Consider the following 15,544-nt stretch of genomic DNA (forward strand, 5'->3'; position numbering starts at 1 on the left):
AGGGGATAAAGGGGAGAAAGGAAAAGGGGTTGTTATATAATGGGTGAAGAGTTTCAGTTTGGGATGATGAAAAGGTTCTAGAGATGGATGGTGGTGATGGTTATGTGAATGTCCTTAATGCCACTGAACAGTACATTTGAAAATAGTTAAAATGGTGTAAATCAACTATACTTCAATAAAAATAATAACAAAAACACTAATAAAAAATTCTTGGATACCCTTAAAATATGGTTAAAATGGTCAATTTTCTTATGTATGTTTTACCACAATTTTTAAAAATAATGATAACTACCAAGGAACATTGAAAAAAAAAAAAAAACCACTGTGTCCAAACTCTCAGCTCTTCAAGGCCAGCTCAGGTCAGCCTAGACATCATACCTCAGTGAGGTTCTCAAAACAAGGGTGTGGTGAATATTGCTGGGAGTGTACAGCTGTGGAGAAAGGAATAACTTCTACCTATAGGCACATGGTCTAGTTTCCAAACACCACCTAAGGAAAGAAGAAAAATAAAATGTTTTTTAATAAGTCTGAAGGCAAATGTAATTAAAGTAAGTTAATAATAATAAAGTGTAGGTCAGATCCTGAGAAGAATCTCCAAACCTAATTCAAAGCGGGCCTCAAATGTAGTCAAAGATAGTACTATCCCCAGTCCCAGATCTTCTCCCTTTCACCTAGCATAGTGTGCTGGTTCAGAGCCCAGACTTTACGTGGGTTCAAATCCCAGTTCTACTACTTACTAGCCATGTGACCTTGGCCAGGTTCCTCCACCTCTGTGTCTCAGTTTCCCCATAAGTAAAATGGGGGTTATAGGGGTTAAATGAGTTAATATTTGTAAAGCTCTTACAACACTGCCTTAAACATAGCAAATACACATGTTTGTTAAGTATTCTGCCACCAACCTCAGTGGCCAGCAAGCTTTACCTCATAATTTTTCAGAGTGCCCCTGCAGACCACTGAATCCCTAAACGTCAGGCTGATTGGATGCATGCACAGGGGACAGAGACAGGGCAAGTGAAGGTCGGTTACCCCTCCTCACAGCTCATCCTCCAGTGCTCAGGAGGGCTGAAGAAGCAGAGGATCAAGGAGTGAGCAAGGGGACCAAGGGGCAGGTAGGCTGGGGGAAAGTCACAGGTGGGGGAGAGGCAGGGAAGGGACAAGCACCAAGCAGGGGATGAGAATAAGAGAAGACATGGGGAAAGCTGGCAGACCCTTTTTTTTTTTTTTTTTTTTAATCTAAGTGGTCCTCAATTGTAACTGGACATCAGAATCACCTTGGGAACTTTGGAAACTACTAATGCTTGGCCATAACCTCCCAAGATTCCAATTTTAGAGGCCCGTGTGGAGAAACTAGTTAACAGTCCATCAGGTGCATGTACCCACAAATGACAGAATAAAGAGTCTCTTTTCTAATTCCGCTCACTCACTGTAATTCTGCGTTCCCTCGCTTGACTTCATTTGTCTTAACTTTGACAGACCAGCATTTATTTGGATTCTAAATAGAGATATAGACAATATTAATGGAAAAACTTACAAGGGAATGGAAGGAAACTCATTATTCCAATTCTATAGAAGGGAAATACAGAAAACTTTTTTCCTTTTCTTATTTGGATCTTCACATTTCAAAACATAAACTAACAAGCAGACCCTGTGCTGTCCAGATGAGGATAAAGTCAGAAACCAGGGGATGGGGTAGGGAGTGTCTTAGATCTGATGTCCAAAATAAGTTAGTTCTGAGGTGCTCCAATGAGTGTGCCTGATTATTTATTCCAGGGTAACCTCAGTTCCTGCAGACACTGGATTCTTTAGGGTTATTCAGACCATCTCTGGTGCCCAATAACAGTTTGGCTGCAGAGAGGGGCTGGCAAACCTGAGAATCAGGCTCCATTGGCCCAGGCTGGCTGCTTCTCTCAGGCCACATAAACACATGTGGATTTATAGGAACTTTACAGTTTATATAACACTATTGCCACTTCACAGGGAACTCGCCAGAACCAAGACTAATACTGAGGCTCCTGCTTGCCTCCAACAACCAGACTGCCCTTCCACTCAGGAATTCTGAACCAGGAGGTCTGACTTCACATTTCAGTTTCCCAACATCCTCATCTTCCCAAGGTGCTACTGCATATGGCACACATTTTCCTTCAACTGGTATTGAGACATTCACTACAGCCCTTGCCACAATTATGACACACCTTAGGGTGTTGTAAGACTGAGATTAGGAAACAACGTACTAGAACACTGTTCTGGATTAGAGGTTCTTCCAACACCAGAAAGATTAAGAGCCCAAGAGATTCTAGGAAACCATTAAATTTAAGCTGCTAACTCTACAAGCAAGGAAATGAAGGCCCAGAGAGGTGAGGTAATCAAATGAGATAAAGTACATAAACTGGAGAGTTTTTATTACTGTGAAAGATTCCTGTTATTCCTGGCAACATGACTGGCCCTGCCTTAGCTTCCCAGAGGGCCTGAAGTCTCCTACTCACAGTTACCCATTCAAATCTCTCCATCAAACACCCAGTATAAGGCTTATTAACCCGCAGACTAGTGATTCTAGCCCTGGAAGCACATTAGAAACACATGGGGAGCAGTGCTAATACCTAACCCCACCTCAGGCCAATTAAATCAGAATCTTCAGGGGTGGGGCTGAGCATTTTTTAGAAAACCACCTAGAGGACTGATGTTGTCTGGGGCTGGGAACCACAGTCTTTAGACCAAAGTATAGTCCAGGGATCACTGGCCTCAAAAATCACCCCCAAATCTTGTTAATGATGCAGACTTCTAAGTCCACCTGCAGACTGACTCAATAGAAATAAAGTGGGTCTCGGGACTTCCCTGGTGGCGCAGTGGTTAAGAATCCGCCTGCCAATGCAGGGGACACGGATTTGAGCCCTGGGTCCGGGAAAAGCCCGCATGCCGCAGAGCAACTAAGCCCGCAAGCCACAACTACTGAGCCCTCGTGCCACAACTACTGAAGCCCGCGTGCCTAGAGCCCGTGCTCTGCAACGAGAAGCCATGGCAATGAGCACACGTGCCGCAACGAAGAGTAGCCCCTGCTCGCCGCAACTAGAGAAAGCTCATGCGCAGCAATGAAGACCCAACGCAGCAAAAATAAATAAATTTTTAAAAAAAGAAGAAAGAAAGTGCGTCTCAAGAATCTGAAGCTGTGACAGTCACCCAGTGGTTAGAGAATTACAGCAGTGGCACTGAGTGAGTCTCAGAAGTCACACCTGTGCTCCGGCTGACCCTGGAGTCCTGGATGGCCCCAGTAGCTGGCCTGGGAAAGGTTCCCAGATGATTCAGACTCTGGTGCCCACTCTAAGCTAAGAGCCCCTGCAGAAGCCCCACTGCTTCAATCACCAGCAGCTGTGGCAAACCTTTCAAAAACAGAGCTGGAGTCCATCGTGGTTCTACACAGCCACCTGGGGCTTCCCATCTCACTCAGAGCTTCGGTTCAGGCCCCCACTAGGATTTACAAGCCCAGTGGGACCACCTTGGCCTCCTCTCCTATACCTTCCTCCTCCTCACTCCAGTTTTTCTCTCCACCCTGACTGCTCTTCCCTCAGATAAATGCATGGCTCCCTCTCTTACTCCTTCAGAACTCTGTTCAGTGAGGCTTCCTTACTTAAAGCAGAAAATCTGCCTCCCCACCAAACCTCTCTATCTTCCATCCCAGCTTTGCTGTTTTTCTCTGTAATACTTTTCACCATCTCTCATACTTTATGTTTTACTTGTTTATTATCTATAAGACCTCACACACTGGATTACAAGCTCCATGAAAGTAAGATTTTTGTTTATTTTGTTCCCGGTTATAGTCCCAGTGCCTATAGTGCCTGGCACAGAGCAGGCACTGAAATATTTATTCTAGGAATTAATACATCAGGAACACCAATCTCAAAACATAACTTGTACCAAAAGATCAAAGAAGCTGATTATACCGAAATCACTTCTCCACTGATCTCATCTTGGCAGAAGCCTTTTTAAAAACAGGCTAGAGGCCTAATGAAACAGAAACCATTTAGAAATAAGTACTTCCCGTCAATTAATCCAATCCAAATGGGTTTGTCAGTCAAAGACAATTTGTTCCGAGGAACAGATAAAACTATGGAGACAGAAAATGGAGTTGAAAGAAGGTAATCGAACAAATAGATTTCACATACTGTCCTGGTATATGTGTAGGTTCAGAAGAAAACCTGAGAGCACTTACAGCTACTCTCAGACAGGAAAGTTTCCAGCGGACCAGAAAGGACAGGCTCCCATCCAGGGTTACAGTCGGTGAGATGCAGGCCCAGTGCAGGATATGACGGCCCGCTTCCCACCAGATCCATCAACCTAATGAACCTGGAGAGGACCCGTCCTCTTTCCCTTGTGCCTGCTTTCCCCACCTGCTTCCAAAACTCATTTGAAAGCATGGACAGTACTTTAAGCTCTACCAAGTTGGGAGCACTAGAAGCTTTTATCAAGGCCACACAGCAGCTGGGGAGAATTCTGCCATTACTAAGTCTCACAGACGTCATCTGTTCTGCTCCATGTCTCCATCCTTGTCCTTGTTACCGCTTTCCTCGCCACCTCTGGTCTCTTCCCACAGTCATCCTATATGTCTAAGACCAATCTTCCCCATCACCATTTTCACGGGTCATTCACTCTGCTCAAAAACTTACAATAATTTCCGGTAGCCGATCACATCAGCTCCAACCCTCGGGCCAGACTTTTGAGAACCTGTCCTCTAGGCCTAGACTTTAAATTTCAGGAGCTGCTTCTTCACCCACCTCAAAGCACCAAATCACTGCCTTCACCTTCAACAGCACCAGTAAGAGATGAGACCCTAGAGCCTGGAACAGACTGGACCACATCTCCAACCTCCATTCCTGCCCAAAGCATCCTCACTCTCCACACCATCCATACCCATCCCCCCACAACAGCTTCTAGCCACACTGTCCTTTCCCACTCGACTTCCACAACACAAACACACACTACACACATACATGCATGCTCATTCATTCAACTGATAATATTAGTTGAGCACCTCCTAGGTGCCAGGCCTTATCCTAGTCACTATGGATACCACAGTGAACAAACAGACTAAGTCCCTCCCCATGCAGGGCTGACATTCCACTAGGAGACAAATGGACACAAACAAGCAAATTCATGATATGTCAGGTAGTCATATAGCCTTTCTCAATAGGAGTTCAGTAAGGAAATCATAAAATGGAACGACTACATTCTCAATTCTGAAGCAAGTGAGAGTGCAAGCCACGTGAATACAGGGGAGAAGAGGTTTTAGGCAGAGGGAAGAGCAAGTAGAGAAGCCCTGAAGCAGGGAAATGCTTGATGCATTCAAGGAACCCAAACCAGAGCAGAGGCAGTCACAGGAGATGGGGGTGGGAAGCAAATAATGGAGGGCCACTGTGAGGACTGACTTTCACTCTTAGATTGAAGGCTATAGGAGGACCTGGGGTAAAGGAGCGACATGCTCTGACTTTCACTGTAAAAGGATTACTCCTCTCTGCCGTCTATCATCAGGTAGTAAAATTATGAGGGACTTATTTTCTTCTTGGATGTTCCAAAATTTTCTAAACTGAAGATATATTTTTCTTTTTTTTTTTTTTTTTTAAGGCTGCAGCACACAGCTTATGGGATCTTAGGTCCCCGACCAGGGATCGAACCTGGGCCCCGGCAGTGGAAGCTTCGAGTCCTAACCACTGGACTGCCAGGGAATGCCCCAATTTTTTTTTAATTTTTATTGGAATATAGTTGATTTACAATGTTGCATTAGTTTCAGGTGTACAGCAAAGTGAATGAGTTATACATATACGTATATCCATTCTTTTTTACATTCTTTTCCCATATAGGCCATTACAGAGTACTGAGTAGAGTTCTCTGTGCTATACAGTAGGTTCTTATTAGTTATCTATTTTATATATAATAGTGTGTATATGTCAATCTCAGTCTCCCAGTTTATCCCTCCTCCCCCACTCCCTTACCCCCTTGTAGCCATACCATATTTTTTAAATGAAGGAAAAACAATCTTCCTAATCCTTTAAGACTGAGCCCAAATTCCACCTCCACTCAAAGCCCCCTGTACCAGTGCTAGGCCATGCTGTACCCTAGACCCTGGCCATCAGGACCACTGGGGTGGCCCCAGTGTTAGCAGTACCGGCCTACAGCAACTAATTTTCATGAAAGTTTCTTCTGCTCCCCTCACTTCTCTCCTGTCATGCAGGAACATGTCCCTTCGGACACTCTTGCCCCAAGTGCCTGCCTGGGTCCCACTCTTTCTCTCCATTAACTTAATTAATTCCTGGTAATTAAAGTTACAGTTTAGTGATGAACTGCTAAAAGACTGACCTCTCAAGGGGTGTAAATATTTTTTTTATTCTTTATACAGTTTTTTAAATTCTTTATACAGTTTTTGAAAATAAATTTTATTGATTAATTGATTGATTGATTGCTGCACTGGGTCTTCGTTGCTGCGCGCGGGCTTTCTCTAGTTGAGGCAAGAAGGGGCCTGCTCTTCGTTGCGCTGCGCAGGCTTCTCATTGCGGTGGCTTCTCTTGTTGCAGAGCACAGGCTCTAGGCACACGGCCTTCAGTAGTTGTGGCACTCGGGATCAGTATTTGTGGCTCGTGGGCTCTAGAGCGCAGGCTCAGTAGTTGTGGTGCACAGGCTTAGTTGCTCCACAGGATGTGGGATCTTCCCGGGCCAGGGCTCGAACCCGTGTCCCCTGCATTGGCAGGTGGATTCTTAACCACTGCGCCACCAAGGAAGTTCCAGGTGTAAATATTTTAAATGGGGACACTAAGTGGAAATGCAAACGTCTTAAGACTCAGAGGAATGCAGCTATAATGTTGGAACGATAGGCACTGGGGTGCCTAGTTTGTGGGTAGGTGGCTACCTTCTCCTAAAGGGTACAGGTGCTTAGAAAAGCAATGTCAAAGGGAGACAAGTGAAGTAATGAAAGATGAGATTACGTCATTGCCACCACCTCTCTCCTCCCAAATGGCCATTCAATCCATTTTGGGTACCAGAGAATGTTCCCCAGAGGTAACCCCAGCCATCTCAGAGGGGTGACTTGTGTGAAAGTAACTACCACCATCAGAAAGAAAAGCCCCCTTAAGACACTTCTGGTCTGGAAGCAAATTGTTCTCCAATTGCTTTCAGTGGGGGAACTCCTTGAGGGCAAAGTTCATCTCACATGATTCTTTTATGCTCCACAGAGCATCCAGCTCTGTGTTGGGCCCAGGGTGGGCCTTTCATAAACAACTGTAGATAATTGATCATTGATGGCCCAGTTGTAAAAAGGCTCCAAAGGACTTTTTTTCCAAAGGATTTTAAATACACATAAGCATTCTAACTAAGAACAACAGTAGTATTAATCACACACCTAATATTTTTAAGGGCCTGAAGATTTATAGCCTTAATGAAGTCTCAGACAGTGAAGCAGTTTTTACAACCTCAGCCAGTTCAGTTCAGGTCTGGAGAGTCTGTCTAACAAGGCAAAGGGAGAGAGCAGCCCTTGTCCACACACACCCGAGCCTCGGCTGGGTCAAGCCCCAGAAGAATCTGAACAGCGGCTTGCTGCCCACCCCTGGACTCCCTTCTCCTCCAAAAATGCCAAAGCTCTGCCTCAGAGGTGTTTTCGGGCCCTGGAATAGCCTTGAGAGGCTTGCAGTTACAATGGTCACCTTGAAGGTCACCTACCTTCAAGACCTCTCTCTCAGGTCTCACTCTGCCCTTGGCTTGCTAACGAACAACTTTAACTTCAGAACTGAATTGGCAGACAGGAGTAGAATGCTGTGAACTGCAGCAAACCAGGGGAATAAAAGCGGAGCCAGAACCCACTCCACTGGCTCACATTCAGCTCCAGCTTGCTAAGGGCAGTGTGGGTAAACGTTCCTATGCCCAATGACTGGATGGACATAAGGATGAAGTAGCTCCCTGCCTCACTCCCAGGATGGGCTGAACCTCCAGTAGGAGGGAAATTCCAGGAATGTATGTGAGGTTCATACATAGGAACCCCTCTCTTTACCATCCCCCATGTCAATGTGTAGGAGACTAAGAGCGCTGTGGTCCATGGGAGAGAGCCCAGGGCCATGCCCAAAAGAAGTGACTTCTTTAGAAGCATGCCCCCAAAAAACACCCAACAAATGAAGCTAGAAGCCAATTCATTCTGCTCATCAGCTCCTCCCAGATGGGTGCAGCTGTGGCTCCCTGAATTCAGGAACTATCCCGATCAGAGTTTCTAGCCTAAGTCACCTGCTGGGGAGAGCTGTCTTTACTGCACATCTACCAAAGGCAAGCCTCCTTGCCTACCAAGGAGGGATAGCCAGTTCCAACATCATACCTCTTCTAGAGGGACATATTTCTGGGCAGTTTGAGTTTTTGCTTTAGGACATTCAATGTTTGTCTCTAAAATTAAACACAGATTTACCCACTGTTTTTGTAATGATGACATATAAGCTTATAGAAAATTCAAGTGACAGGCAAAAATATAAAGAAAAAAGTAAAAACCACTCTAATCCCAGCACTCAGAGGTAAGATCTGACATAAACTCTGCTCTGCAGAAGAAGTGAACCTATTCTGAGTTAAACCTAGGGTGTTGCTCTTGCTTTTCTGGAAAAGTCTGTGGATTTAGTTTTCAGAAGACCCTTAATGCCACCCCTGAACTACTCGAAAAAATTTCAGGGGTCTCCAATATTTCTGGAGCTCACAAATGGACATTAATGAAGTCATAAAGACTCGCTGCCCCACACACATACTGACTTGAGGCCAGGAGTTCATCTGTTCAGCAGACATACCCCTTTTTTTCACTCAACATAGCATAAGTCTTTCTACAATCAATCACATAAATAGACATCATCATACTTTTTATCTCCTGGAGCATGTAAATGAGAGGAAGGGGGACACCATTACCTCTTGATACAATACCTTTAGAATCTGAAATGGAGTATGTGGGTAAATGTGACTTTACCCAAAGTCACACAGCAAACAGAGGACACCTATTCTCTGCTGATGGATTTGAGGAATGACTCTGTGGTGACACCAAACTCAAAAGGCGTTCATTAACTTTTCTTTCAGTCATAAAAAGGATCCAATGTGCCATTTCAACACATACATAAACACTTCCCACTGTCAAATAAAAATGAATGGTTGGTTGAAGTAGCACTTTTATCCCTAAAAACATTTCCCCAAATTAATAAGCTAATGGATATCCCATCCTACACTCCTAAAGCATGAAGGGGGAGAACAATGGACCAGATGCCCACAAATGGAAACATACACAGACTGTGGGTACATGCAACTGCTCCACCTCACAGGCATCAACATTAGGAACTCTCTCCTATTCAGGATACTCCTATTTTTGTAGGAAAAGAAAAAGTTAAAACAAACGTATATAAAGACAGCGCTGGAGATAAACATCTAATAAAAACACTAAATATTAAAACAGTAGCTCTAGGGTATAAGATTTATCAGTTTTATTTCATTTGTATACCTATCTGAATTGCCTAAATTTTCTACATGAATGCTCTTTAGAGTTTTAAAAGAAAAATAATTAACCCATAATCTAGGTTGGTCTATTTGGATTTTATTTTTTGCTGTAGAAAAACAGATTCAAAACTCTAGAGGGTCCACAACTCTTCTCAGTTTTGTGGAAGCAGAAGGAAGTGTTAAGACGAAGCTCAAACCTCATGAAGATTGCAATCCAACAGGAAAGCTCACCATGACCACGCTGAATAGAGGGCAAGAATTATTACCTTCTTTTCTGTCTCCAATGTGTAGGGAAGATGAAAATCCTAAACCAATCTCTCCTTCAAGTGCAACCAAAAGAAACCACCCCTGGCCCATCTCTTCCAAGAGTTCACAGACCTCTACTCTCCGAACAATTTCCAGTGCATCTGTCCACAACCACTCCTTGGCCACAAAATTACCCACACCACTTGGTATCTGCATACCTTCTCCAGTAATCCCCTTTTCCAGTACTTTATCTCTAAAAAAGTTATTTCTCCTTTTCCTTAAGTCTCACAAACACAGGATCCCACCCAAACAGTACAGAATCATTCATTCTATCAATTAAATAATCATTGTTAACTATACTGTATAGAGCTTCAGGAAAGATTATGTTAACAAAAAGGGTTAGTTTTCATGGAGCCTGAGAAAAACAAATGGGAATTGAGGAGCAAGAGTTTGTTAGTCTGTCCCAGCCCTGGCCAGAAGTCAGGGAGTGGGGGTGGGGAGGGCCATGGCCAGAGGAGAGAAACATCTGTCATTCTGCAGTTTCATTTCTCAAGGCTAGTTAATACCCTGAGTTTATGCATCAGTCTCTTCCAAGTTTGGTTAATCAGCCTCCCTGGATCCAATCAGCTCTGCGTGCCCTACAAACTGAATTTCAGGTTTATGAAACTGAGCACAAGATCCTGAAGCACAGAGATCCCACCAAACTAAAGTCACCTCCCAGGATGACATCTGTCTCCACTCTCTAACAGCAACACCCATCACGTGATATGTATTTGATGCACCCAATAGTCTCTGATATGTCCCTGTGACTTACAGAATTAAATCCAAACTTGGCCTGCCTTTCACAAGCCCAAATCAGCTTCCCAGCCTCATCCCTGGACAAGCCAAGTCTCTCATGGCTCCATGCTTTCACACATGACTCTCTCTTCATAGACTGCCCTTTGCCCAGTCTTGCTTGCCTGCAAAACTTCTGTTCTTCCTCTAAAGCCCAGTTCAGAAGTCACCTGGCCCTAAAGCCTTCCCTACTTCCCCAGGCATTTAGTTCTTACTGCCCCCAACTGTAGTTCTCTAACTACAAAGGCTTTAGAGAATTTGTTAAATACATTGTAGCTCATTCTTTTAATTATCTAACCTCCCCTGGATACCCTGAGCTTCTTGAGGCAAGGAACTCACATTGTATCCATAAGCCCTAGCACAGTGTCAAGACTGAAATAAGAGATCAACCTTGAAGGACTGATCACATGGAACATTGGCATTAAGTTATTTAGAGGAAAAGAGTCTCACAATATTCAAGAATTAAATTGTCTATATACTTAATCTCATCCAAAATGACAATAGGGCACGGAGGCAGCATGGGCGTTTTAAAATTTTAAGTAATAATAGCAGCTAACATTTGTACTAAGTTAATTTGATCAGCACAACAACGCTAGGAGGTAGATACATTTTTCTGCATTTAAGCTGAGAAAAGCTTGAGGCTTTTCCAAACAGGAAACTGAGGCACGAGAGGGTTTAAATAACTCAAAATCATTCAGTTAGTAAGTGGCAAAAGCAAGACACAAACTCGGTAGTCTGGCTCCAGAGCCAGTGCGCTCTGGAATCAGGAAGATCTAGGTTTTAATACAGATTATGTCACAAATATGGCTTTGGATAAGCCATCTAACTCCTCCGAGCTTGTATATGTAAAGGGGGCAGGACAACCCCTTTCTCTTAGAGTGCAGGGAGGATTAAGTTAAATATGATAATGTTTGCAAAAGTCTCTAAAATGGATTCTCCCACCTAACAGGCACTCCATAAATGTTCATTTATTTTCCTTTCCCTTCATAAAAGCTGGGCAAAATAGTCTCTCTGAGGAAAAGGATCCTCCCCCAGACTGCGTGAGGCTTTTCGAAGCAGATCAAGTAGTGTGGCCACTCAACACAGAAAGCCTTGCCTTACCTGTTTATCTCTGTCCATACCAGAGTCCTTTCAAAATGTAAATATCATCATGTCACTCACTTAAAACCTTTCAAAGGTTCCTAATTACACCGGGGATACAATCCAAACTAAGGAGGGAAGGCATTCAGTCCCCAAGGCCCCCAGTGATCGGACACACCTCTCTATAAACTTATCTCCCCTCTCCTTTTCCCCCTCCAGCCATACAGGCCTCTTTCACTTCCTCCAACTTGCCAAGCTCTCTGCTGCTCCACACATGGTTAACTCTTCACCCTCCTTCAGGTCTCAGCCTAAATGTCACTTCCTCAAGGGAAGCCTTCCCTGAGCCTCCAACCCAAATCAAGGCCCATATCTCTTACCACTCTCTTCACCTTTCTTTCCTTGTATTCATCACAGTCTGAAATGATTAGTTTACCACTTCCTTCAAAGTTTTATTTAAAAGACACCTTCTCAGGAGGCCTTTTCAGACCACTCAAATATAAATTCAGTCCCTACCCAGTAACTCATATCCTCCTTCCCTATCTTCTTTTTCTCATTAGCACTTATTAACAGACTATATTTTTATTATATATTTTATTGTCTGGCCCCTTAGAATGAAAGCTCCACAAGGGCAGTTATTTTTGCTTGCTTTCTTCACAACATCTAACAATGGCTGGCACATACTGGTTGACAAATATCTGTTGTTGAATGAAATTTCAAGATTATTTATTATCGAGCCTTCTCACTGGTCTATGAGCTCAAGCTAAAACACGTCTATCTGGTTTCCCACTGTACTCCCAACACCTAGTCCAGTACCTAGCACATAATAAGTGCTCAGTAAAATTTTACTAAATGAGTCAAAGCCATGACCAGTGGAAAAATTGGAAAATGGTCAAAATATGTGTTAGCACCTTGCTTCCTCTTCTCTTTCACTGTATAATGTACCTGTGAGTTTGAGGAAACAGACCCCTGAAATCCCACCAAGCACCTGCCAGGCATCTATCTGTCCACATCCTGTATCCTCAGCCACACTGTACACACCAACAAATGCACTGTACAGGCCCTCCAGAACACAGAGCTGAAGGCAAGTGGGCCATCCCTAAGCCAAATACCACCTTACCCCAAGTCCCATTCTCTGACTGCCAGTCCTATTCTAGGCTAGTCCTGGGTGCCAGACATGCTGCCCTGGGTGGGCCCATGGATTTATTCCAATCTAGGATTTTTAATGCCACCTCTAGCCTACTCAAAAAAGAAAAAAAAAGTTAAAAATCCCTGAGCAGCTCGAATAATCCTGGGGTTCTCAGAAGCAGACATACCTAAGGTCGTACGGACCCCTCCCCCTCACATGCGCTGATCCAAGGCCAGGAGGCCATCTGTCCAGCAGACGCTCCCCGTCCTCCCTCGGGTCACATTGAGCCTTTCCCCTCCGGGTTGGCAGGAAGAGCCCCTGTAGAAAGACAATCTCCACCCTGATCAACAGGCCTGGTCACCCCCTGGGCCCCCAACTCTGGAGCAGGAATACCCGTCTGCTCCCGAAAAAACCTCCCCCAGGGTCAGAACTTGGGCGGAGGTGGGGGGAAGGACTGAGGGGCGCCAAAAAAGGTCGATCCCCCAAATGTCTGTCCCGTGACGACACCAGCTCTTCGGGCGACCGGGACAGTCCAGCTGACAGGGCGCCCCAGCGGGGGAAAGTGGCACCGTTATCCGTGCCTGGGCGGGGGGCCGCGGGCCGACGCCGAGGGCGGCCGCCCGTCCCGCGCCGGGAGGACAGCAGCGTGCCCGCCCGGCGGGGTAGCGGCGGGTCGGGGTGGCGGAAGGGGCAGGCTGCCCGTCCGCCGGGGGCGGGGTGGGGTGGCGGCCGGGGCCCGCCAGGCGGCGGTCAGGGGAAGTGGCTGCCGCCTCAGGCGGCGAGCAGGGTCCGCCTGGCTGCAGGGCCGGGCCGCGGTGCGGGCGCGGGCTCGGCCTCGGCCCTGGCTCCGCTCAGCCCCCAGCTCGAGCTGGAGCGGCCTCGGCGGCGGCCCCGGCCCACAAGCCCCGCCCGGCCCGGCCCGCGGGGGGCGCTTACCTGGCGGCGGCGGCGGCTGCAGGCCCCGGGCTCGGCCGCGCGCGTCCCCAGCGCCGGCTGCGGGAGCCACAACATGGCGACGGCGGTGGCGGGCGGGGCTGCGGCTCCGGGGGCGGAGCGGGGGCGGGAGCCGGCCTGGCGGCGGGACCTGGCTGGGGCCGCGGGCGGGGGTTTTGGGGGGGGGGCAGGCGGAAGGCGGCTCGGACCTGGGCACCCGCCCAGGGCGGTGCGGCTGAGGGGCTGACCCGGCCTGGGCCCGGCTTCTCGCCTCTCGCCTACCGTCTACCGCCTCCCGCCCCAGGCGGGCTGCGCGGCACCGACCCGGCGGTGGCGACAGCGACGGGCTGGGCGGGGCGGGGGCGGTGCCGGGCAGAGCTGGACCCTACACCTCGCAGACCCAGACCCTGCCCCCGCCCTCGCCTGACCCGTCTGCCCCGCCGAGCGCCCGGCGCGATTCCGGCCCGGCGGCCGCTCCCTGCAACCTGGGCCTCTCGTTCTCTGACCGGCCTCCAGGGCAGGGGCCTTCGGTCAGGGCCGAGGTCCCCCACTAGAGGGCCACGATCTGCCTACGCGGCTGTGTCGCCCCAGCGGACAGCGAGCGCCTCTGGAGCCGGCACGGCGTCCTCTTCCCTCAGATCTGGCACCTAGTGGGGCCTAGTAGGCTGTTAAGTGAAAGGTAGCAGAGGTGGCGTGGGCCTGGCACTTAGTAGGTGCGCCCTAAATGTTCGGTCATCGCTGGATCTAGGGACTTGCAAGCAGGCCTGGAGGTGCGGGGCGCTCTGACATGTTGTCTCTGGGATGACCGTGAGACCCGCGGCGAACAGAGTTGGAGGCCTGGCAACGGGTGCCTCCCAGGGGTAGACTGCAACATCTCTGAGTTACAGGGGAAGCTATGACTGTGCGAGGTGAGAACTCGGAGAGACGGGCAGATGGCCAGGGCAGGACCTTCCAAGAACCTAGAGTACCTGGAAACTGGTGGTGTTAAGGTGGCAACTAGGTTGAGGGTGTGAGAGCACGGAGATGAGGCCCTGGTGTCTGGCAGTGAGCACCCACTGCTAACCACGGAGAAATGCCCTCTGAAGAACCGGGAAAGAGACGCCAATTTGCTCGAGGGGTGCAACTGATTTTCAGCCAGGGCCTGCTGTGGGCCAGGCTCTAAGCTGAGTTGACCACTTGGGTAGGGGGTGTGTGGTAGTGAAGCAATGAAGGCAGTAAAGGGTGATGATTCCAGAAGTTTGGCAGGAAGAGGGGGAAAAGAGTAAGCCTATAGCTCCAGGGGTAGTAAAAGAGAGAGGTGATTTTTATTTTTATTTTTTTATTTATTTATTTATTGCGGTACGCGGGCCTCTCACTGCTGTGGCCTCTCCCGTTGCGGAGCACAGGCTCCGGATGCGCAGACTCAGCGGCCATGGCTCACGGGCCCAGCCGCTCCGCGGCATGTGGGATCCTCCCGGACCGGGGCACGAACCCATGTCCCCTGAATCGGCAGGTGGACTCTCAACCACTGCGCCACCAGGGAGGCCCTATTTTTATTTTTTCCTATTTGAGGACAAGCTCTCAAAGGAGCTGAGAGGGGAGAATAAAAGATAAGGGATAGGATAATTAATGATGCGTGATCTCAGAAAAGAAAAAGGAAATAGGGCTGAGGAAGGGGGAGGAAGAAATCAGAGAAGAAGCACACCTCTTCCTGCTAGATTTAAAGGATACACAAAGATAGAAATATTTTGAGGTGGGGAGGCATGCATACTCAGCCCTGCATGTTTCCATGGGTCAGCTGCCTGGATGACCCCCAAAGTCAACCATAATTCTGCTGGGGGGTCACTGCCCTTTGCAATT

At 47.5% G+C, this 15,544-nt stretch overlaps 1 protein-coding gene across 10 annotated transcripts in view; it reads right to left on the reverse strand.

Moving 5' to 3' along the window:
* ZNF592 (zinc finger protein 592) overlaps window positions 1–13,926 on the reverse strand; it is a 61,572-nt gene extending 47,646 nt beyond the window's left edge. For 3 of the 10 annotated variants that reach the window (XM_027089215.1, XM_027089217.1, XM_027089214.1), the window contains exon 1: window positions 379–2,849. Coding sequence is in view for 1 of the 10 variants with exons in the window: in XM_027089211.1 (XP_026945012.1) it covers window positions 13,709–13,783 (75 nt within the window). In the remaining 9 variants the exon portion in view is untranslated. Of the gene's footprint in view, window positions 1–378; window positions 2,850–12,959; window positions 13,416–13,708 lie in introns of those variants that run through there. The other 7 variants (XR_003429229.1, XM_027089213.1, XM_027089212.1 and 4 more) reach the window with 7 other exon arrangements.
* Between the last annotated feature and the right edge of the window lie 1,618 nt (window positions 13,927–15,544).

The sequence above is a fragment of the Aethalodelphis obliquidens genome, unplaced genomic scaffold (assembly GCF_003676395.1).
Source record: "Aethalodelphis obliquidens isolate GAN/ISIS:26980383/991018 unplaced genomic scaffold, ASM367639v1 scaffold65, whole genome shotgun sequence".
Taxonomy (NCBI): domain Eukaryota; kingdom Metazoa; phylum Chordata; class Mammalia; order Artiodactyla; family Delphinidae; genus Aethalodelphis; species Aethalodelphis obliquidens.